At 41.2% G+C, this 23,860-nt stretch overlaps 1 protein-coding gene across 16 annotated transcripts in view; it reads left to right on the top strand.

The window, feature by feature from the left end:
• ASPH (aspartate beta-hydroxylase) overlaps positions 1 to 23,860 on the top strand; it is a 386,456-nt gene that overhangs the window by 147,776 nt on the left and 214,820 nt on the right. For 14 of the 16 annotated variants that reach the window (XR_007472942.1, XR_007472943.1, XR_007472941.1 and 11 more), the window contains 6 exons: positions 812 to 898; positions 8,385 to 8,535; positions 11,221 to 11,357; positions 13,885 to 13,983; positions 16,006 to 16,095; positions 20,912 to 21,049. Coding sequence is in view for 11 of the 16 variants with exons in the window: in XM_049700865.1 (XP_049556822.1) it covers positions 812 to 898; positions 8,385 to 8,535; positions 11,221 to 11,357; positions 13,885 to 13,983; positions 16,006 to 16,095; positions 20,912 to 21,049 (702 nt within the window). In the remaining 5 variants the exon portion in view is untranslated. Of the gene's footprint in view, positions 1 to 811; positions 899 to 8,384; positions 8,536 to 11,220; positions 11,358 to 13,884; positions 13,984 to 16,005; positions 16,096 to 20,892; positions 21,050 to 23,860 lie in introns of those variants that run through there. The other 2 variants (XM_049700870.1, XM_033437604.2) reach the window with 2 other exon arrangements.

The raw sequence follows: 23,860 nt of genomic DNA, 5'->3' as shown, positions 1-23,860 counted from the left end.
GTGCCCTTCTCATTGCAGACCCCAGGCATTCTAGCTGCTAGCAGTATGCTTCCCCCAACTGAAATCCTAAACTTTTTTAAGAGTGCATGTGGGGACTGTACATATAGAGAGAAAATGCAATTTCTTTGTTTTTCTTTTCTTTTTTTTTTTTTTTGCGGTACGCGGGCCTCTCGCTGTTGTGGCCTCTCCCGTTGCGGAGCACATGCTCCAGACGCACAGGCTCAGCGGCGATGGCTCATGGGCCCAGCCGCTCTGCAGCATGTGGGATCTTCCCGGACCAGGGCACGAACCCACGTCCCCTGCATCGGCAGGCGGACTCTCAACCACTGCGCCACCAGGGAAGCCCTGTTTTTCTTTTTTAAATTTTTATTAGAGTAGAGTTGATTTACAATGGTGTGTTAGTTTCAGGTGCACAGCGAAGTGAATCAGCTATACATATACATGTATCCACTCTTTTCTTTTCAGATTCTTTTCCCATGGAGGCTATTACAGAGTATTGAGTAGAGTTCCCTGCGCTATACAGCAGGTTCTTATTAGTTATCTATCTTATACATAGTAGTGTGTGCAATTTCTAGTACATCATCTGCCAGGTGTCTGCCTTTTAAAAAATAAAGTGTATTTATGTTCATTTCTAGTTTTTTGTTTGTCATAATGCAGTTAATTATTTAGAATCTTAGGATAAAATTGTCTTAAACTCAGAAAGGAGTCCAGGAAATTTTGACAAAATTACTTGGTGAATATTAAGTGACTATATTGAATAACATTATGCATTTGAATTTATTGTATGTATATAATTGCCTCTTCCTAACAGGGAAAAATTGAGGAAGCAGTGCATGCGTTTGAAGAACTGGTTCAGAAGTACCCTCAGAGTCCAGGAGCGCGATACGGGAAAGCAAAGGTATGCTGAAACCTTGCTACTTAGGACACTGTTTTGATGTCCTTATGCTCTGTATAATTGGATTTTCAAACCCAGTGTTTGCATTTTATTTTTCCTTTCTAACTTGTATAGAGAATCAATTTCTCATGCATATACATAAATTCAAGCAAGAAATACAGTTTTAAATAAGACAATTAATTATTGCTATTTTGTATCATGAATTTAGTAACATTTTTTGCTCCCCCTCCATCTGGCTTCTCTCCGGTTTTGAAAAGAAAATGAAGAATAACACTTCAGTCACTGATTTCCCATCACCCTCATTTTTGTTCCATTTAGACCCACCACCTAGTTTTTACTTCAGGCTCCTTAGAGGTTTAAGAACCTCATTTTATCACTAGAGGTTGCAAAGTGTGCTTAGAAAAGACTTTTAAAATATAAAGTGGGATGGACTTTGTTCTCTGTGTAGTGTCTGTCAGCTGACTCATTTCTTACCCCTTACCTTCTCCCCAGCGCCTTCCCCACCTTCTCCTTTCTTTCTTTTTTTTTTTTAATTAATTAATTTATTTACTTTTGGCTGCATTGGGTGTTCGTTGGGTTGCGCGGGCTTCTCATTGCAGCGGCTTCTCTTGTTGTGGAGCACGGGCTCTAGGCTCGAGGGCTTTAGTAGTAGTGGCTCTCGGGCTCTAGAGCGCAGGCTCAGTAGTTGTGGTGCACGGGCTTAGTTGCTCCGTGGCATGTGGGATCTTCCCGAACCAGGGCTCGAACCTGTGTCCCCCGCATTGGCAGGCGGATTCTCAACCACTACCTTCTCCTTTCTTATTGGACTTTCTCCATCTTCCAGCTCCTCAATTCATGAAGCTTTTCCACGTCCTTCTGTAGCTGGGAAACCCTCTGTGGGCCACATTCTGTTTTAGGTCCTGGGATTTATCATGAAGAACACTCTCGAGGTCTGTGTCCTTGTGGAGCTTATATTCCAATGGAAGATATTTTAAAAGTTTCTTACTCAAGCTTTTTGTAGTGAAAGGCCGCTCTGCGGTAGGCCTATTGTAGGCATCGCAGGCACAGCCATCAGCAAAGCACATGGTGTTTTCATTGTAATGGAGAAGACAGTGCATGAGACATAGAAGAAAGTCTCTTGCTTGCTACTGGATACTTTGTCAGGAGACAAAAATAAAGAAGAGCACAGCCATAGGCTGTGTGAGGGGGGTGAAATTTTGGATAGGGTGGAAGGAAAATATCTCACCGAGGGGGTGATGTTTGAGCAAACCCCTGAGAGTCTTTATAAATAAATATATATTTAAAGAATATTAGAAGGGTTGAAAACAAATGTATGAGAACATCTTACATGATAATACATGCTATAGAGAAAAGAAGGTCATGGAATAAAGAACATGTTATTATGGTTGTTTGTACGTGGTGTGATTGAGAGTGACACAGCAACACTTACGATAATAAGGTGATCAGCAAAGGCCTCCCTAGGGAGGTGACAAGTGGCTGAAACATGTCAAGGTCAAGGAAGGAGCTGTCCAGGCAGAGGGAAGAAGGGGGGGGCAAAGGCCGTGATGCAGGGAATCAGCCTTGGCTTGACTGGAAGGGCAGGAGCAGGGACGTGCTGAGGGAGGTGACACGTGCAGGCGGGACCAGGGCCCCTCAGGTTGTATTCTCTGTGCGCTGGGGGCCCTTGGAGGGTTTGTGCGTGGGTGTGCCCGTCTGGTTCTTTTTTTGTTTGTTTTTGTTTTTTGCGTTACACGGGCCTCTCACTGTTGTGGCCTCTCCCGTTGCGGAGCACAGGCTCCAGACGCGCAGGCTCAGCGGCCATGACTCACGGGCCCAGCCGCTCCGCGGCATGTGGGATCTTCCCGGACCGGGGCACAAACCCGTGTCCCCTGCATCGGCAGGCGGACTCTCAACCACTGCGCCACCAGGGGATCCCTGGTTGTTTTTTTTAATAACGATCACTTTGGTTGCTTGGTGGAGAATGGATTCTGGTGGCACAAGTAGAAGCCAGAAGAATAGGAGACCATTGCAGGTGCCCTCGAGAAGCGCTGGCTCAGACTGTGGTCGTGGCCATGGAGACGGAGCAGTGGACAAGGGCAGAGCTGAGAGGTCTTGATGATGGATTAGATGTAAGGGTCAGAGAGAAGACTGGAGGGTGACTTCAGATTTTCCGCTCCATGCGGCTTGCTGGGTTCCAGACCAAGGATGGAAACCAGGCCCCTTGCAGTGGAAGTGTGGAGTCCTAACCACTGGACTGCCAGGGAATTCCCAACTTCAGGGTTTTTGGTTAAGCCATCTAAGGAAAGGATAGTGCCAGGTGGAGGAACAGGTTTGGGGAGGTACAGAATCAAGCATTCGCATTTGGTCCTGTGAAGTTTGTGATGCCTATTAGAGACGCAAGTGCACGTGTCAGATAGACGGTCGGAGATACGTAGTCTGGAACTCTGGGTAAAAGCCAGGGCTGATGTACAACTGTCAGGCAGTAAAGCTCCTCCAGCCCTGCCTGGGGGGATGAGACTGTCAGCCCTGCTGGGAAATGGCAGATGCAGAGCTGCAGAAATTTTCCAGACCCAGGAGAAGCTGACAACACCCTTTTGGAGGGGGCAATGCCGTCACTTGTGGGTGACACTCACACGGAAACTAACGCATCTGGAGATAAAACGAGTGTGCTTTGCTCTGAACTAAAGGTGGCAACCACTCGAAATCCAGATGCTCAAATTCTTCCTATCTCCCCCTTAAAAACTTATTAATTAAATTTGTATTAATTCAGTTTTAATAAATTAAATTTGTGAAAATTTAATGCAAAGAAGTTCCTTTTATCCATGGTGCAATACAGACTAGGTTTAGCAGACAGCAACTGTGTCATTTCTATAAATTAATGTGGTCAGTAATCCTCCAAAATTGCTAAATTGTATTGCTATTAAGCAAGAGAGAATATATTTATTACCAAAAGATGGTGCCTATTCAAATAAGTGATGTGCTTTGCCACTAGTCCCGGCAGTCATTTGATTATGGAAAAGCATATTAACTCGAAAGAATAATGATTGGGCCAAATGCTCATCATGGCAAAAATGGTTCATGCTTTAGAATTTTTCTTTGTATGTGATGTTAATTGCAGGTACCAAAGTCTAAATAAATGCATTACTTTTTACACACGGCACTTGCTATATTTATACCCTTATTTACGGTCAGAATTTGAGATTTATGCCTCAGCAATATTTTTTATCTCTAAACTATTATGCTACAAGGTGTTATCAATATTAATGCAAAATTTAAGCATGGTAAATTAAATTTTAATAGAATAATTTAAAAGAAAGCTTAAATTTGTAGGAGTTTTAAAAATAAAAGTTCAACAGAAGACGGATTTTGTAAGGAGGAGTACGTGATGACTTTTTCGTTCTTTGTTAGCAGATTAAACAATTACTTTGGAATATCCCAACAAGTTTTTCAAATTCAGCAACATTAAGTTAAATAGAAACTACAGTATCTGTCATTTCTAAAGTAGCACTGGGGCTTCCCTGGTGGCGCAGTGGTTGAGAATCCGTCTGCCAGTGCAGGGCACACGGGTCGGAGCCCTGGTCCGGGAAGATCCCACAAGCCATGGAGCAGCTAGGTCTGTGTGCAACAACTACTGAGCCTGCACTCTAGAGCCCGTGAGCCACAACTACTGAAGCCCGCATGCCCTAGAGCCCGTGCTCCGCAACAAGAGAAGCCACCACAATGAGAAGCCCGCGCACCGCAACGAAGGGTAGCTCCCGCTCGCAGCAAGTAGAGAAAGCCCGCGCGCAGCAACAAAGACCCAACGCAGCCAATAAATAAATAAATAATAAAATACATGAAGAAAAAAGTAGCACTGATAGTGTCTTATTCTTTGGATTACTGTGAAAACCAATTTTGACCAAGTTCCTGAGCATCAGACACAAAATTATGAGCTCAATTCACTTTATTATCTTACACAAACCATTAGTGCCTCTCAGGCAGAAAATGCCACATCTCAGGCATCTTCAGGCATCTTCCTGCCACAAATAGGAAGGTTGGATGGGGAATTGATTTGAATCAACAAACGTCTTTCTGATGTTAATGTCCTGTAGCAAATGCTCAGTTTCAGGGCAAATCCTTTATCTACAGATGCTAAACTAATCAATATCAATCAATTTTGATACTCAAAGCAAAGGCTATATCAGTTTTGTTTAAGAGACTTTGAAGAAATGTACTATTTTAACACTCATGTTATAATTCCATTTCCGGAAGTTCTAAAATGTTTATACTTCATTAAAATGAAGAACCTTGAGGATGGAGGAGGGAAGGAACAAGGCATGTAGTTGTACCATCTGTCTCTCATTTCAGATTGAGTTTAGTTAAGATATTTATTCCCTTCTATATAGAGAATGATGTCTCGGTTGACATTTGCCCTTGAACTAACCTTGAAGAGACCCTCCAGTTCTGGGATCTGTTTGGTAGCGTGAAGAGGCTACCAAATGAAGAAGGTGAACAAGGTGGTCTCAGAAGGGCTCTCTCAGCTCTAGGACTCTGGCATTCTGTGACGTCATCTATGAACGACCATGTTTGGGGGAGTTAACTCACCATAGCCAAACTCACAAGAAACTGATGCTTAAACAGAAAAGCCAGCATATGAATGTATAGAAGGCCATGCCGTCAGGATGACCAATACAGGATATTGACATTGGACTTTCTCTCCTGGTAGACAAGTCTACTCTGGAGACCATTTGCAGATATGAACAGATTGTTGTATATTCTGAAGCTTTTTTTTTTCCCCCCCGTCAAGCACAGGTGAATTGCCTTTTTCTAATCTAGAGATTTTCATCTTGTCAATTTTCCTTTATCATGAAACTGTCCACTGACCGTCACCACTGATTCAATTCCAGCCCTTATCATCTTGGGAAACTTACCCTTATCAGTACATATTAACAATTCTTTCTTTGATGTGGTATTTTATGAAAAGCTTCCCAAAGGTTTATCAATTTGTGCTGATTCTTGCTAGTTTTTCATTTTGGGGTGGAGGAGGGATGTATCATTTCCTTACTGTGTCCTCAAGCTGTGGAGTTAGACTTTGTTTTGTTTCTGCAGGCATCTACATACTGCCCACAGCACACACTTTGTTTTAACAAGGTAAACATGTTAAATAGGATATTCTGAGAAAAAATTACACATGCTACTTTTAGCATCTATATCGTTTTTTTCTCAAATGGTATGCTTCAAATTGTAGGCTACTAAATCTGATGAGATTTTTTTTTTTTTGTAAGGTTCTTTTTTTTTTTTTTTTTTGCTGTACGCGGGCCTCTCACTGTTGTGGCCTCTCCCGTTGTGGAGCACAGGCTCTGGACGCGCAGGCTCAGCGGCCATGGCTCACGGGCCCAGCCGTTCCGCGGCATGTGGGATCCTCCCGGACCGGGGCACGAACCCGTGTCCCCTGCGTCGGCAGGCGGACTCTCAACCACCGCGCCACCAGGGAAGCCCCCTCTGATGAGATTTTGATGACCCTTTTACAGGTCGCCCCTCTCTTCCTACCTCTAATGTTTCAGTCCCTGTTCTCGTGGATGTTAGCATGGATGAACTGCTCTGGTCCCTTTCCCATCCCCTCTCACCTGCTGAAGGACATCATTCTAAATTTTGTGTCCCCTGCATCATCAGATTTCCGCCCTCTATGGGGTCTTTTGCATCAGCTTAGAAACATGGTGTAATATTTCCCATTGTTAAAAAACACTCCCTTGTCTCCACATTACCCTCCAATTACTGGCCCATTTTTCTGCTCCCCTTTACGCCGAAACTCCTTGAAAGAGGTGTGTTCACCTCCTTCCCTCCTGTTTTCTCTTGAGCCTCTCGGCTGTGGGTCCCCAGCAGCCCTATGGAAATGCTCTTGCTGGGACCCTCAGAGGCATCACATTGTCCCCAATTCAGAGTGATCTAGTTTCAGTTCTCATCTTGTTCAACCTGACAGACACTTCTGATACAATTGATCACTCCCTCTCGATGCCTTTTGTCACTTGGCCTCCAGAATACCACTTTTTAAATTGTTATTTTCTTCTCTCTTGCTTCCATCCTTTTTGCTGGTCCTATCCTGTTCCTTTCTGACCTCTGATGACCTTCAAATCTTGCAGCACTTTAGAGTTCTGTTCTTGGACCTCTTCTTTGCTCTGTCTACACTCACAGCTGCATCTAGCTTCTTAGCTCTAAGTACCCTCTCTATCCTCGATGATTCCCCAGCATTTCTCTCACTCTGACCTCTCTCCTGAACCCCAGACACATGTAGCACCTTTCTATCCATATCTCCACTTGGGTACCTAATAGACATTGAAGCTTAAATTTGTCCAAAACTGAACTCCTGATCCCATATTCCTACAAACCTGCTTCTTTCTGCTCTAGCTTCCCATTCTCAGGAATGACAGTTCCAACTGGTCACTGCTCAAGCCAGAAATGTTGAATTCATCCTTGACTTCTCTCTCCCTTTCTCTTATACTCTACATTCAGACCATCTGCAAGTCTGTTGGCTTTGACTTTCAAAATGTACCTGTAATCCGACCACCTCTTACCACCTCATTACTGCTACCCTAGTCCAAGTTGCCATCACCCGTTGTCTTGATTCCTGCCAGAATGTCCTAACTGGGATCTCCACTTTTCCCTTTACCCACCTCTGTCTATTCTTCACATCACTGCCAGTGTCCTTTCGACTCATACAGGAGATCACGTCAAAAACCGTCAGTGTCTTCCCTTCTCATGTACAGTTAGTGTAGTAGGATTGGCAGTGGCTTGCTAGGCTCTTCATGACCCGATGCCCCACCGCCCATCAGTCTCCTCCTAGCTCCCCTTCAACGTACCAGCCTTTCCTCTATTCCTCACTTCTGCCTCAGGGCCCTTGCTCTTGCTGTCCTCTCTGCCTGGAATGTTCTTCTCCCAGGTATTTTCGTGCCTCACTACTTTCATGTCATCTCTGATCATCCCGATTAAACTAGCATCCTTCCTGCCACCCCACTCTCAGTACACAGAAGCCTACATTATTTTTATCCACAGCACTTACGGCCACAAGACACATGATACTTTTATTTGTATCTTGACTTTCCCTTCTAGAACGAAGCAAAATGAGAAAAGGGCTTTGTCTGTTTTGTTCAATTTGTCTGCCACCTGTCAGAACAGAATATAGTTGTTGAAGGAATGAATGAACACAGGAATAACCTAGTGAAAGAACAGGAACTGTGGACTGGAGTTCTGTCTATTAATGATGTATAACAGGATATAAATTCCATCAGCCCTCACATATATTAGTCTTGCTTTTATGATAGCCTTTCTCATCTGTAGCTTAGTAGCTAATTTTTCTTCATATTATTAAAATAACATGCTATGTTGCTTTCCTTTATTTTTTTAATCCTTGACAAAAAGAAAATTTGAATTTGTCTTGAATTACTTTTAAAGCATGTCCCAAAGTCGACTTTTCATAACTATTTTGAGCAACTGCAAATACAGCTTGTCCTGGGACATTTCTCCCTCCCTCTAGTGTGAAGATGATTTGGCTGAGAAAAGGAGGAGCAATGAGGTTCTGCGCAGGGCCATCCAAACCTACCAAGAGGTGGCCAGCCTGCCTGACGTCCCCGCAGACCTGGTGAAGCTGAGCTTGAGGCGGCGGTCAGACAGACAGCAATTTCTAGGTGAAATGGAGTAAGAATCAGTTCAGTGACAATCAATGGCGTGCTTTTATCTGGAAAGACCTGCAGGCTGTGTATACTTTTAGAAGAGTTTAGTTACATGGAAGGAAACCTGAGTTTTATAACTAATTTCAGGCAACTTCTCTGATTGTGTCAGACTGAAAGAGTAATCCTTCTTAATTACAAAGATGCACATGGTACTTTGCCACTTACCCATCCCCCACACACACACTTCAAGGAGGAGGCAAATGGAATTCTGAGAGGTTGGATACATTGCCTAAGGGATCATAGCTGATAAATTAAAAGGTCTGCAGTCAAAAACTTCCTATCATGCCAAATTCTTCTTTTCTCTCTTAATGATAACCGACTGATTCATGGTGGCTGAAATCATCGGTGCAACAGTTTTTATGGAGGAATGTTAGGAGTTCTAAGCACTCTAAAAATTTTACCTGTAAGTTTTGACTCTATACTAAAGAAAATGATAGAAAAAAAATTTTTAATCACTAAGTAAATTTGCAAATGCTTTGAAAAGAGCAGCATAAAGCATCCTTTCTAACTGACTCAGGATCCCAGTGCCAAAGGCAAGTACCCTAACTTCATTATAACCAGGCCAGTGATTGGTTCTCTCTCACCTAAAACACCATCGGTAAGCCAGGAGGGAAGAATCTAAGCCATGTGTAACCCCTAAGGTAGGTTTTCTGCTGGCTGGATGAGTTATGTAGACAAATTATCTCGATTACACTAGGAAGTGCTCATAAAAGTAATATTCAAAGTCAACTGAACTTTATATCAAGGATAAGAATTAAAGGAAGTTGTGTTGCTTTGGTAGATGAGTAAAATCTGTGACAGGAGTAGAACCTAAGCGATGATTGGAAACTAGAAAAAATGGTCTTATTCTAGAAGAATGGACTTATATTCATAAGGGCCAGTCCTGGGGAAGGAAAACATACAGCACACATACAGGATGGAAAAGGCAAGGCTGGGGCTGCATGGAGGCGCTCGCCGTGGGCGCAAAATCAGTGTCACTGAGTTGTCCTCTCTCCTAGGGCTCTGACATGGCTTGCTTAGCACTGCGGATTTTTTACAGTAATTTTAATTTTTTTTTAAATGTATAAAATATGCATCTTGATGACTGAATTTTTGGTGCCCTCTTCAACTTTGCCTCTCTTGCCTCACCCTATTCCTGGCCCAGAGGAAAGACAGCCCACCAGTAGATTTAACCTTCTTTGGAAACAGTCCTTCGGTATTTGAATATAGTCTTTCCTCCGAATGAGAATGAGGCAAGTTCACTAGAGGAGGGACTGCAGACTAGGTGGTGAAGTCCCTTGCGATTCAAAGTGGGAGAGGATTTGGAGATTGGACGCCTCCCCACACTCCCCTCTTCCTGGTTGGCAAAGTCAGTATTCATTGCAGTGGTGCAGGAAGGCTTCCTGGAGGAGGTGGCGTTTAGCTGACCTTTGAAGTTGGGCTACCATTTGAGAGGGCAGTCTTCTCAGGAGAGGAGAACTTTCAAAACAAAGTCATGGAAGCAGATGCCAACTATTACATATAGGATGGATAAACAACAATGTCCTACTGTATAGCACAGGGAGCTATATTCAGTATCCTGTGATAAACCATAATGGAAAGAATATTAAAAAAAAAAAAAAGTGGAAGGGGCGGGGAGGACATGGCAGCAGGACGGACTCTCACCTGGGCCTTTGTCCTTTGTTGTTTATCTATTTTATATAGAGTGGTGTGTATATGTTAACCCCAAACTCCTAGTTTATCTCCTGCCCCTTCCCCTTTGGTAACCATAAATTTGTGGTTCAACAGGGGAAGTTTAAAAGCATCAGAAAAGTGAGCCCAAGTGGGGCAGGTGGGGGAGGAGGGGTACACCATCCCAGACTGGTGAGGAACGGGGAGCGGCCCGTGGGGGGAGTTGGTGGCGTTTTATGCCGAACAGTTTTTCTATTACTGGAGCGTCCAAATGCATTCGCTTATTGATGGTCCTACCATGTCTTGTCTGCTTTTCAGTTTGTGGTCAACAAAGCCCTTTAGGTAATTAATTTTGTCACGTGGACTCTCATTTTGCACATTCTCCCTTATACAATTTGTCTTTCCAACTGTGGTGAGGAGAGATGACAGTTGGCTCCTGAAATCTTCAACGTGCATCCAACAGCCTTAAAAACGACTTGAAGCTGGGTTTTCATGACTCGTGTGTGCATAGGCCCCTGCCGTCCACCAGAGGGTCCCCTAATACTGGATGATGTCTCCTTTGCTCCAGGACTAGGTCATTACTGAGAGAAGAGGACAGCATAGTACTCTTATTTGCCTGTCCTGTAGTCATAATTTTAATTATAATAAATCAAAAATATCCCAGTAAACATTTTTCAATAAGGAACTGGTAACTAAAACTTTCTTAAGAGGGAATTTGACATAAAAGGGGAAATGTTGACAAATTTAGAAAATAGGAGTGTCTTTAAAGGATTTATAATCAGCATTATATTCAGTATCTATTTATGGGAGTGACTGATGCCTCTGCAGCTGCAGGATGAAATTCTAATAGGTACTTAGCCATCAGTATATAGAATCAGATTTAAGCTGGTCCTCAGGCTCTGTTGAGTAGTCTCTTATGATTTGTAGTCTCAATACAGAGGTGTACAGAATCTGCTTTTATTTCTATTTTTTTTTCTTTCCACCAATCAGGTCACATGAGGGGTTCCCTGCTCACTCTGCAGAAATTAGTTCAACTATTTCCTGATGATACTTCCTTAAAGAATGACCTTGGAGTGGGGTACCTCTTGATAGGAGATAATGATAGTGCCAAGAAGGTTTATGAAGAGGTAAGCGAGCAGCAATTTGCTACTAACAATTAATCAAATTATTTTGAACATGAAGTTCTTATGTTATTTGTAAATTGCATTTAATACACCTAATCACTCAATCTCTTTAAGTTAAATCAAATTTGTCTCATTATAGTTGACATATCCTAAATTTTTTTATCTCCTTTTTTTCCCACTTCATCAGAAGATTTTAAATTTTAGTTAACACTTGGTACATCAAAACCTTCAACCTATAATTGTGATTTTTTTTTTTGTGGTACACGGGCCTCTCACTGTTGCGGCCTCTCCCGTTGCGGAGCAGAGGCTCCGGACGCGCAGGCTCAGCGGCCACGGCTCACGGGCCCAGCCGCTCCGCGGCATGTGGGATCTTCCCAGACCGGGGCACGAACCTGTGTCCCCTGCATCGGCAGGCGGACTCTCAACCACTGCGCCACCAGGGAAGCCCACTTGTGATCTTTTTAAAACTTGTATATTGATATTTATCAGTCCACAAGCAGCCTTTCTAAAAGTGTTCTTTATGATAGGAAAAGGAACTGAAAAACTTATGAGCTTAAACTCATGAACTTAAAAACACATAATCTTGTACGTTTTTTACTAAAAGACCAAACTAGAGAGAGACTACAGAATGCAAGCCTTTTGAGCACATGGAATAAATGACTCACCTTTCAGAGGGCACTGACCGCCTGATCTTCTAGCAAGGATACCTTTAAAAGGATGTCTGCCTTATAATGGATGCTCTAATGAATAACTGCTAAGTCGCAAGTAACTGTGTAATCTAGAGAACTATGACTCCTTCAAGCAATGAGGGACGTCATTTGGTACAAGTTAAATAGGATACCAAATGAACTTTGAAGCTGGACCAAGTTAATGCCTCTGTAAAAGAAAGATGAACACGTTTACTCGTTATTCTTTACTTTAGGCCGCGGGATCAGTGGTTTTCAGGCTGGTGCACTTTGCATCAAAATGCAGATGTCCCTACTCAGTAGAGACGATATGAGTCCTTCTGTTTTTAAAATGCTGTCAGGTATAGTGATTTCATACTCAGTCTCGAGACTGGGTCCACCCACAAAGTGGTGCTTTCCTCCTTTTATTGCCGTTGGTCCCATAATTGGGAATCACTGGATTTGAGTGAAATCTGAGTGAAATCGAACCCCTTTGGGTTTTGCATAGAAGAGGGATAAAATCTGACTTAGGATTTAGTGTGTCCTTTCAGGACCCATGTGGAGAATGGGTTACAGGAGAGTGGGGCTGGGGTTCGAGGATCGGCAGTTAGGAGGCTCCTGTAAGAAGGTAGCAGAGAGATGATAGACTTGGACCAGGATGGCAGCAGTGGAGGAGGTGACAAGGAGTTTGATTCTGAATATATTGTGATGGTATCATTGGCTGGATTTGCTAGTGGATGAGGTACAGGCGCAGATGCAAGATGGAAAACACTAAAATATTGGCAGGGTGCACTGTGGACTCACCGAGAGTATGGAGTCCCTGCCCAGCACACTTACTCCGTCTGTGTAAAAGATCCCATGACTCCCTTTTCCTGCTCAGGCTCAAGGATGAAGAGAAGCTGTAGGATAGTCATCTTTTCTCTACATGCGTTCAGCTCAAACCTTCTTCACCCTTCACTCTTGGTCTAAAGCAGCTTCACAAGTTGAATGTTGTTTTGGTTTCTCACTGCTAATATTTACTTTAGAGGCATTTTGCATAATTTATCTTTAATCATAGTAAATGCATACGATAATAAACCATGATCTGATTGATATTAAATATTTACCTGGCTTTTATCACAGAATATTGGATTTGGTCACCACTTTATCCTCAGTCCTTAAAATAGTCTGGGTGTTCAAGAAATTTATGATGGATCGTGATATATTTTCAATGCAAATCTAAATTTTCTCGTAATTAAGGCAATGTATAAAGCATGTACATAAAGAAATGTATAATAACCATTTGGAGTTGACTTCAAGTAAAGCTAATTTAAAGCAGTTTTTTTTTGTTTGTTTGTTTGTTTTTTGGCGGTACGCGGGCCTCTCACTGTTGAGGCCTCTCCCGTTGTGGAGCACAGGCTCCAGACGCGCAGGCTCAGCAGCCATGGCTCACGGGCCCAGCCGCTCCGCGGCATGTGGGATCTTCCCGGACCGGGGCACGAACCCGTGTCCCCTGCATCGGCAGGCAGACTCCCAACCACTGCACCTCCAGGGAAGCCCCCTAAAGCAGTTTTTCCTGATCACTACAAAAATACTGAAGTCATGAATTGACAGAGGTTTTGCTGATTTGCATTGTTAAAGCGATGCTTTAATGGTCATTGCCTTTTCATTCATTTCTTCATTCTTGGAGAACATTTTGAGTTGAGGGGAATTGGGGCCATTTAAGCCTAAGATATTGCAATGAGACAAAACACTATAGCATTTTAAGCTATAACATCATAATCCAGTCCAAGTACTGTACAGCAAAGCTAATTAAAATTTGTTTTGATGGTCATTTGTAGAATTCATAGTCCATCACAATAGCTTTTTGTTTTCTTTGAGTTTAGGTTCTGAATGTGACACCTGATGACGGTTTTGCTAAAGTGCATTATGGCTTTATTCTGAAGGCACAGAACAAGATCGCTGAGAGCATCCCCTATCTAAAGGTAACTCCCTCCATTTTCCTCTTCTGATCCCTTTGAGTCAATTGGACACCCTTGATTATGTATTGTAGATTGATTGGCATGCACTGCTGACTCTTGTCAATGCTGAAATGTACACCCTTGGACCATGACATTCACAGACAGTGTGGACCTTCAGCATAGTCAAGAGTATCAGAGGTAGAAGTACCAACTATGTGAGTAGAGACTATTTGGAAAAACTTTTATGAAGAAATTCCTGAAACTGCAGTTGTTATTAGTTGGTAAAATATTTTAAAATATGGACAATGTGTTAACTGTTACTTTTACAATTTAATTATACATTGAAATGACTTTGAACAGGGCTTATGGAAACCTTTACAAAGCGAGGTAACAAATGCAGACTGAATAGGTCAAGTCCCCAAGAGCCTGATAGCCTTAAAGACTCAGATTAAAATATGCTATCATTTTTTTCTCACATAAAAATTGAAGTTCATCAGAATCACATTTCGTCTGGCTCAGGGGTCTCCAACAGAACTTACTGCCACAAAGGAAATGGTCTTTATTTGTATCCTCTAATATGGTAGCCACTAGCCACACGTGACTGTTGAGCATCTAAAATGTGGCTGATGTGACTGAGGAGCTGAATTTTTTATTTTAATTGTAATTTAAATAGTAACACTAGCTACTAGCTACCATATCAGCCAGGTAGCTGATTGACTACTTGTGAACTTTAAGTAGTACTTTTGTGATCCACTTTTGTGATCTCTTTCTTTCACATGACTTTGATCCGAGATCCCAAATAGCGACCCACTGATTGCAAGTAGCTTGCATGTTCTATTTGGCCAGCATAATTCTCTTAAAAACAATTTTAATTGCTTGCCTTAGTTGAAAATCTGAACATTTTATATAATCATGCAGATTTCTGGTGTCTCTGGAAAGTTCACATGTGGCCCACCTCTCAGCACAGGAGCTGAGCAATGGTGTCCCCTTGGGGTGGGCATGCACCCCTCAGTCTGTCTTGGCTGTCACTGGGCCTCTGCAACCTGCCTGTTCCCTACCATGACCCTGTGGGCATGTGGGTTTTTCTGATTTAAAGTGTTCCCCTTAGATTTCCTTTCATATAATAAGGACCTAACAGTACTCTCCTGGCTCAGAGGTGAGGAAGTGGAGGGCAGGGTTGGTTAGTTAATGAGCAAAGGGGCGTTTATTTGAGTGTCAGTCAGTCAGGAGCCGAGATCACAGCTCTCCTGTCATGAGTGATGCTTCTGTTCCGTGCTATTTTCCAACATTATGCAAATAAAATTTCTTCTGAGTAAAAGATAACGGGCTCCTTGTGAAGAGGCCTCAAAGATGCAGTTTTTTAGACATTTAAATACGTTGTATCTTCATCTTTCTTTTACTTTTCTAAATTCATTCTCTTGCTTTAATATTTTCTCTCTTTCTGATTTTTACATAAATTTAAATTTCAGTTCTTTTGTGGACAGTGGGGATGGAAATTAGCTGAGTGTTTTAGGATAGGAGGTGTTTAATAAAATTAAAGATTCCAACTGGCTTTAATCCTGTTGTATGTTCTGTCAAAGATTTCATTGAAAAGTGAGGACACATTTGTTTTGAGTGGAAAAAAAATATTATTTGCAGTTGGGTCTCTATCATTTCAAACATCTATGAGCAACTAACCATTTTGGTTCAGGGATAAAAAAGCCTCTAGATGACATATGGTCAGATTTGGAGAGCAAAATAAGTGTGATAGAAACTTGGACAAAGAAATTCTTGGAGATATTGAAATACGATTGCTCCTGCGGACACAGTTCACAAAGTGTCATACTGATTTTGTGGGGTATTCCACTGTTAATTGATGATGAATATATTGTTTAGTTGAACTTTATTACCTCCTTTTGGCTTTGCATTGCAAATGTTGACCAGTAACCTAATTGCCAAACTTTAATATTGAGGTGATTTTCTGATTCTTAGAAAACATTAAGTAAATCAATGAATTAAATCTGGTATTTAATTCTTTCATAAATACTGACACTGTCCTTTCAACAGGAAGGAATAGAATCTGGGGATCCTGGCACTGATGATGGGCGATTTTATTTCCACCTGGGGGATGCCATGCAAAGAGTTGGAAACAAAGAGGTAATGCATTCGTGAACTTTTTGTTCTCTTTAACAGAAGATAGAGGAGGGGGAAAGTATTTCTATGAGAGAGTTACAATTGAAAAAAATGTGTTAAGCATAAACTTTTGAAGGTGGTGATTTAAACTTTTTGTAACAACCTGACAATTCTTACTAAATCCTATAAAGAAGTTTTGGGATTTGACTTTTATAATTTCTTTCAGGAAAGTATCTGAATAATCATGAGTAGCCTGTAAATTAGTGTGCCTGTGTGTATGTCTGTGTGTGTATCTATAGAGATAGATACTGCCTTGAAAAAATATATTTTAAAATTATGAAATGAAGAGATGTGTTTGAAATATTGAAAATATTACAGTTTGCCTAGATTTATTTTTATTTTATTTTGGAATTTAAAAAGTAGTTATTTTTAGAATGAAGTCTTTATTCAACTGATTCCTAAGCACACTGAACCCAGTAGTTAATTGTGTAATTTACCTTCCAAAATATTTAATGCCAAGTTGAAGATGAATACCTATAGCTATGATAATGACTGCTATTGACACAGAAAATATAGTAGCTAAAGCAAATCACATGTTTTCTTTGTGATTATTCCTTTTTTTCTGAGTACAGTGTCAGCTTCTTTAAACATAACATTTGGTCATTAATCATGACATCATACAATGTAAATTCCCAAACTCTCACCATCCACTGTGGTTCACACAACATTGCTGGGCTGTCCTTCACCATCGCATGGCTCTAGGCTGGGCTGTCCTTAGAGTCAGGGATCAAAGGCTGTAGTGAGTCCTTGGCTTTTTGTAACCATGCATTCCATATATGTAATAAAGTGACATCTAAGGATAACATAGCTTCGGGTTTCTAAAATTAATAAGAACATGGGACCATTTGGACAATTGAGGGTTCATTGGAGCAAGGGGTTTTGTGATGGGGTAATTGCCGGCTAGTGACAGGAACCAATTTCAGGTAACAGAAATTTGGATAATTGACACTGTTTTCTTTATACCTTTCTGTGTATCTATACCTTTCCCCCTCTGACCTACCAGTCAATCAACTGGAATAGAATGAGAAATGAGAGGCAAAGAGAAAGAAGGGAGAAGAAATTGCTGATTAGTACTCACTTTTGTGTTCCTTCATTCTTTTAAGATGTAAATGCCTGGTACCTCCTTTGAATGAGAGCGATAAGAAAGATTTTGCTACAGTATCTAACACTTGATAAGTGTTCATATGTGATGGCTATAAATGTAATTGTCACTAATTAATTTACCTTTTAACATCTCATGGTCCAGGACAAAGGCAGATAAAAGAAGTCTGTGATTTATTCTCCCATCTTAGATGAAAACAGCCCTTACTTCAAGGGCAAAGAATTCACTACTACACATTGTTGGGAGCTTGGGATTTGAACCTATGGGATTGTTCTATCAGCTTAATTATCATCAAGACGCAAAGAACAGCACAGTTCTTGAATTTAAATGCTCACAAAGATTCATCCTTATAGGAGAAACAAGCCTATAGAAATCTCACGTTAGCATATTCTCCATATTAGATGTTGAGTCTGAGTGGACTCTCGCGCTCTGAGTTTTCATACCGGGAAGCAACCCTCCTTCATGCTCTTAAGCTCTGCTCCAGGCATGAAAAGAGAAGCAAACCCACAGCCTCTGTGCTGCAGAAGCTGACAATAAAGTAGTTTTGACTTTTCTCACGGGATCATTTCGTATGGGCAGGAAGTGGGAGAAAGACCAATCGTGATACTCTCGTAGCAATTCAGCCTCAGCTTTTCCCAGAATTTCTGTAACTCCCAAATCCACATTCGAGCTCCCGTCTCCTACTCAGAGTCCACAATCTACTGCCTGCCTAGTTTCTCCACACGATGCCGCAGTGACAACTCACTTGTTCTCCTCTAAAGGACGTTTCTTCCTGGGTTCTGGCTCTCGTTGGATGGTGTTGCCAGCTCCCAGGATCCAGACTTGAATCAGCTTAGCTCCGCCCTTTCCTGTGACAAGCCCCCTCCTCACTCCAGTCCGGCCAGGTCAGTCAGCTTCTTCGGAGGTCTGGCGTCCATCTCATCTTCCCTCTTGCTTGGTCGGTGCTCTCATTCCAGCCTTTGTTACCGTCCACCTCTGTGATGGCTGCAAGAACCCAGCTGTCATTTCCTGATTTAGTCTTACTTTCTTCCAGGCATCTTGGGCTCAAGAACCCCATGGTGCAAAATAGAAATAAAGCCCTCTTCCCAAACGATGGCATTCATGGTTCTCCCAGGCCAGTGGAACCACCTGTTCTCATCACAAGTGTGTGTCCCATGTCCCACTGTGCACCACGCTCCAGGCAGAACAGGCTCTGGCTGGGGTCACGTACCACGGGCCCCAAACGTGGCCTGGGCTTTTCTGAGTTAGACTCTCTTGACATACTATTTCTATGTAGTTATGTAGTGAGAGTGTGTGTGTGTGTGTGTGTGTGTGTGTAAACTATACCTGGCATTAATTTGAAGTATAGTAGACATTGATATAGACCATATTTAACAAGGTGCCCAGCTATGCTTTCTGTCTATTTTAGTATTCCTGTAAAGAGGACATTTTCAGAGGATTCTAACAACTTGATCATGGATTTTCTAGCAACTTTTATTGTGAGGTAGTCTAGATGTTTAAAAAAAAAAAAAAAAGCAGTCTGGCTGAATTCATCGGGTCCCCTATATAATTGAAGGTATCATTGAAGATGATTTTTTTTAATTTCGAATATATCATTTCACAGTTTTGTTTCTGTAAAAGTTAAATGGCAGAGGGTATAAAACCAAGGGCCCTGTTTGATGCACTTTGAGTGTCAGAAAAGCTCTTATGGGCAGTTAAACATGCCCCCATAAGCAAAGTCTCTTGCCCAGACATTCAGCCTGGCGAGTGTTAAGGCCAAGACTGAAATCTAAGACTTGTAACTCCTGAACTAGAGTTATAAGTTTTTCTATAATATGTATATTAATATAATATGATAATAATATAATATATTTTCCTATAAGAATTTTTCTTACTACTCTAACAATATGCCCAGTCCTTAAAATGAATTGCTGATGATTAAAAATCTAATGGACTGTAAGAGTTTCCAAAAATCATCTGTTGTAATTAATAATGTTGTTTAACACTGAAGATTATAGGGAACAAGACCCTAAATTTAAATTGGACAAAAATAACTGAAATAGTCAATTTAATTTCAAAGGTAAAATGCTGTATTTTTTGAAATCAATGAACCATGAGCCGTTTTTAAAGAAATTACTTTATGGTTACCACTTACATGTATTTCAAGGAAAACATATAAGTGATTAGTATATACATTCTTAATTTGAGATATTATTGAGAAAGATAATTAAGTAAGAAGATCCCTTGTGATAGTTTTTTTTTTTTAATGATACAAAGATAGAAGGAAAGAGGAATAAATTGCCAATAAATTGCCCTGGGTGATAATTCAACATATTTAGTCTTTTTAAATCTCAGATCGAGCATTTGTAAAATGGAGCTATTTGGGGTTATTGGAAAGATCAAATGAAATTACGCATGCACAAGCTAGTAGTAAGCTGCAAAGTGTTACTGAAAATAGGGGTGGTTCTGCTATCACACTTGGTTTTTCTAACGAAGGAAATTTTTTGACTTATGAATTTTAAGAGACTTAAAAGTTACTATTTCTTACATCTAAAGTAAGATGGGGTTTTATGAAGATATTCTTCTATCTTCTTACTCTGCCTGATATTAACTGCCTGTTTTCATTGATCAAAATATGTATTTGAAATCACTCTTCAAAAGTGATCATTAGATCAGAATTAAAATAATGGAGGCGATACCATTAGGCACTCTCCTAGAACCGTCTTCCCGTCTAAAGACAATGGGGTGAGCACGGTGCAGGAGGCATGTGGGGAGGGCCCCTGGGAGAGGATGTGGTTCGGGCGTCCTTTGAAGGGTACGTGTGGAGCTGCAGACTGCAGCCAGCTGTCCCTGAAAAGGCTAGTTAGTCTTCTTGGAGGCAAGTTGTATCATGTTACAGCTAGCCAGCAACCGCAAATGTTATCCCTTATGGCAGGAAGAAAAAATACTAGGAACACAAATTCCCTTCTAAAACAATCTAACGTGGGCTATCACTCTATTTACTGCTAACTCAGAATAATATTTTCTTTTGGTCTGCTTCTTTAATGGAGGATTTATACTTCGTTACCTTGGGGCAGCCTTCTTCATGTGGACGTGAGAAGACTGTTCATGTTGCTGTCCGGGAATTCCCTGGTGGTGCAGTGGTTAGGACTCCCCGCTTCCACTGCAGGGGGCACGGGTTCAATCCCTGGTCAGGGAACTAAGATCCAGCATGCCACCAGGTGTGGCCAAAAAACAAAACAAGGAAGTTGCTGTCCTTCTTAACATCCCAATTCAGTAAATGCAGATATCTGTGAAGAAATGATGAAAATCATACTCCTTTCCTTTGAAAGGAAACACAGACTTTAAGAAATGAAAGCTAAAATATAAACATAGTCCCCTTTTGTGTCTTAAATGATTTATCCACTCAACAAAGTCCTAGATTCTGCTGGACACTCCGGGGAGACCAGTGAGTGCAGTGGAGTCCTGTGTTCAGAGAGCTTTCAGCCTAGGAGTGAAAATAAAAAACACACATTTATTTAAAATAATAGGTCATAATCAGAGACCCAATCAAATAACAGTATTTTTGCCAGTGTAACAGATTTGGGCACCTGACTAGCAAGCTCTTTATTTAAAAGTCATACCTTGTTTTTAGGGACTTTAATTGTAAAATTAGTAAAACTGCTTCGTTTCAAGTTCAGTCTTTCTGAACTCTTCCAGGCATATAAGTGGTACGAGCTTGGGCACCAGAGGGGCCACTTTGCATCTGTGTGGCAGCGCTCACTCTACAACGTTCATGGACTGAAAGCCCAGCCGTGGTGGACCCCCAAGGAAACGGGCTACACGGAATTAGTGAAGGTGAGTGTTAACTTTGTCGAGTCCTTGTCTGTCTCGTCCTCTAAATTCAAAGACGGCTTCTCATGGAAAGGAATGTCAGGGAGGAGATAGATTTTCTTTCCAGTGGCATTTGCAGAAAATACAGCAAAAAGGATCTTCATCCCATCAGCCAAAGAGTTTAGGTGAGATGGTGAAGAAAGAAATTTGTTGAAGAACAGATCTCAAATCTTTTGGCTTTAGGACCCCTTTGCACTCTTAAAACTTACTGAGCACCCCAAGGAGTTGTGTGTGTGTGTGCTGGGGGATTATATGTGTAAATATAATTTTTAGAAATTAAAACTGAAAGGAAATTTAATCTTTATATGACTTCTATGAAAATAAAATAATAGCTCCATTACATGTTAACATCAATAAGTTTAAAAAATACATTTTCAAAGCAAAAAAAGTGAAGTAAGAAGATGGGAATTGTCGTGTAGTTTTACAAAACTCTTTGGTGTCTGGCCTAGTGGAAGACAGGAGGGTTCTCACCACTCTTTCACCCGTAAGTCCAGAAGCGTCCTGAGTGCGGGAGCTCCTGTCCTCATGGAACTGGGGTGCACAGCCTCCTGGCCTGTGGACAAGCGCACCCACCCAAAAGCACATCAGATCTTGTGGTTCAAGAGATTTATAGAGCTTAATCTGCAACATCCATGTCCATTCCCAGTGGTGGGTGGGCTGGAAGTTCCAGCCTTCTAATCACCTGGTCTTTCTGGTGACCAGCCCCATCCGGAGGCTATCTGGGGCCCCATGCTAAGTCGTTCTATTAGCATAAATTCAAGTGTGCTCAAAAGGGGTCCTTATGAATGACGAAAGTCACTCCAGTTATTCAGGAAATTTCATGGGTTTCGGGAGGTTTATGCCAGGAACTGGAAACAAAGACCAGATATATTTCTTATATTATCGGAAGCCACCCTCTGGGTTTTGAGCGCAAATCCCTTCTAACAAAAGAATCCTAACAGTTAACAGATGTGGGCACATTACTAGATCTCATTCAGTCATTAATAATAATGAGTCCAGTCCATTCTCACATTATATGAAAGTACCTCCCAGGGCGAGGCCGCTCAGGTTGGCAGGACTCCGTTAGATCTCGTAAGTTCCAGAAGTAGGAGTGGTCTTGGCAACATATGGCTTTACCCTTTCAGACATCTGGTGTAGCTGAGCTAAGAGACAATATCTTGCCCTGAGCCTCTTCGAGGTGTTAATGTAATATTGGATTTCCCTCATTACATACCCTATTTATTCATCCTCTTACCTTCAGCTATTATTTCTCCTTTTCTTCATTTATACCCTAACTTTTCCATCCTTGGAAAGGACATTAAGTTTGGCCACTGTGCTGGTCTGGATTGCAGGCAGCTGTACTAGTATAGCAAATACCTCCTCTCAGTTCACTCCCATTCAGGTGGGGTAGGGTTACCCAGGGGCAAAACTCGTGGGCTGTTTGTCCCACCAGGCAGTATAGCTACATTCACTCATCGGAGAGAGGTGAGAAGGGAAAAGCAAGAGTGACAAAATATTGATAATTTTGGAATCTAGGTGATGGATATATAGAGGTTTCTTATACTCTTTTCTCTATCTTTAAGTATATGTTTTACATTTTTCATAATTTTTTTGTTAAAGAACATCTTGTTCTTTAAGACCTATAAGACTTCACTGATCAATTTGGTTTACTGGGGAAAAGAAATTTTCAATGAGGTTTCAATAAACGTATTAAGTGAGTCTTCCTAGACCATGTTTATTCTGTATTTTATTATAAGATCAGAATACAAAAATCAATTGTATTTCTTTACACTAGCAAAAAAAAACCCACTCCCAAAATGAAATTAAGAAAACAATTCCATTTGCAGTAGCTTCAAAAAAGAATATAAGATACTGTATTAGCTTGATATACCTTCAGTAGCAAAGTATCACAAACTAATTGTCTCACAGTTCTGGAGGCTATAATTCCAAGATCAAGGTGTCAGCTGGGTTGCTTCTTTCCAGGGGCTGTAAGAGAATCTGTTCCATTCCTCTTTCCTAGCTTCTGGTGGTTTTCTGGCAACCTTTGGAGTTGTGTGACCTATAAATTTCTGCCATCATCTTCACATGGCATTGTCCCTGTTTGTGTATCTGTCTCTGAATTTTCCCTTTTTATAAAGGACACCCTTTGTAAAAGACACCAGTCATATTGGATTAGGGCCCACCCTAATGTCTTAATTTTAACTTTATTACATCTGTGAAGACCCTATCTCCAAAAAGGGTCACATCCTGAGGTACTGGGGGAGTAAGATTCAACATGTAAGTTTGGGGGTCATCATCCAACTCTTAAAAGATACTTAAGAATAAATCTTACAGAGAAGTGCAAGACGTACACTGAAAACTATGAAATTGTACTGGAGGAAATTTCAAACCTCTAAAGAAATGGAAACACATTCCATGTTTATGGACCAGAAAACTTGGTATTAAGATAGTAATATTTCCCAAGTTGATCTAAACTTTCAACACAATCTCTATCAGAATTCCACATGGCTTTTTTTTCTTTTATGGAAATTGACAAACGGATCCTAAAATTCGTATGAAAACACAAGGGACCACGAATAGCCAAAACAATTTTGAGAAAGAACAAAGTTAGAGAACTTAGACTTGCCAGTTTCAAAACTTACTACATACAAATTAAAGTAATCAAGACAGTGTGGTAGTTCCATAAGGATAGACATATAGATCAGTGGAATAAGAATTGAAAGTACAGAAATAAACCCTTACGTTTATGATTAATTGATTTTTGACAAAGGTGCCAAGACAATGCAAAGGGGAAAG

Source organism: Orcinus orca, chromosome 17 (genome assembly GCF_937001465.1).
Source record: "Orcinus orca chromosome 17, mOrcOrc1.1, whole genome shotgun sequence".
NCBI classification, from domain to species: Eukaryota; Metazoa; Chordata; class Mammalia; order Artiodactyla; family Delphinidae; genus Orcinus; species Orcinus orca.
The sequence above is the reverse complement of the archived record's forward strand: the minus strand, read 5'-3'. Positions and strand labels throughout refer to the sequence as shown.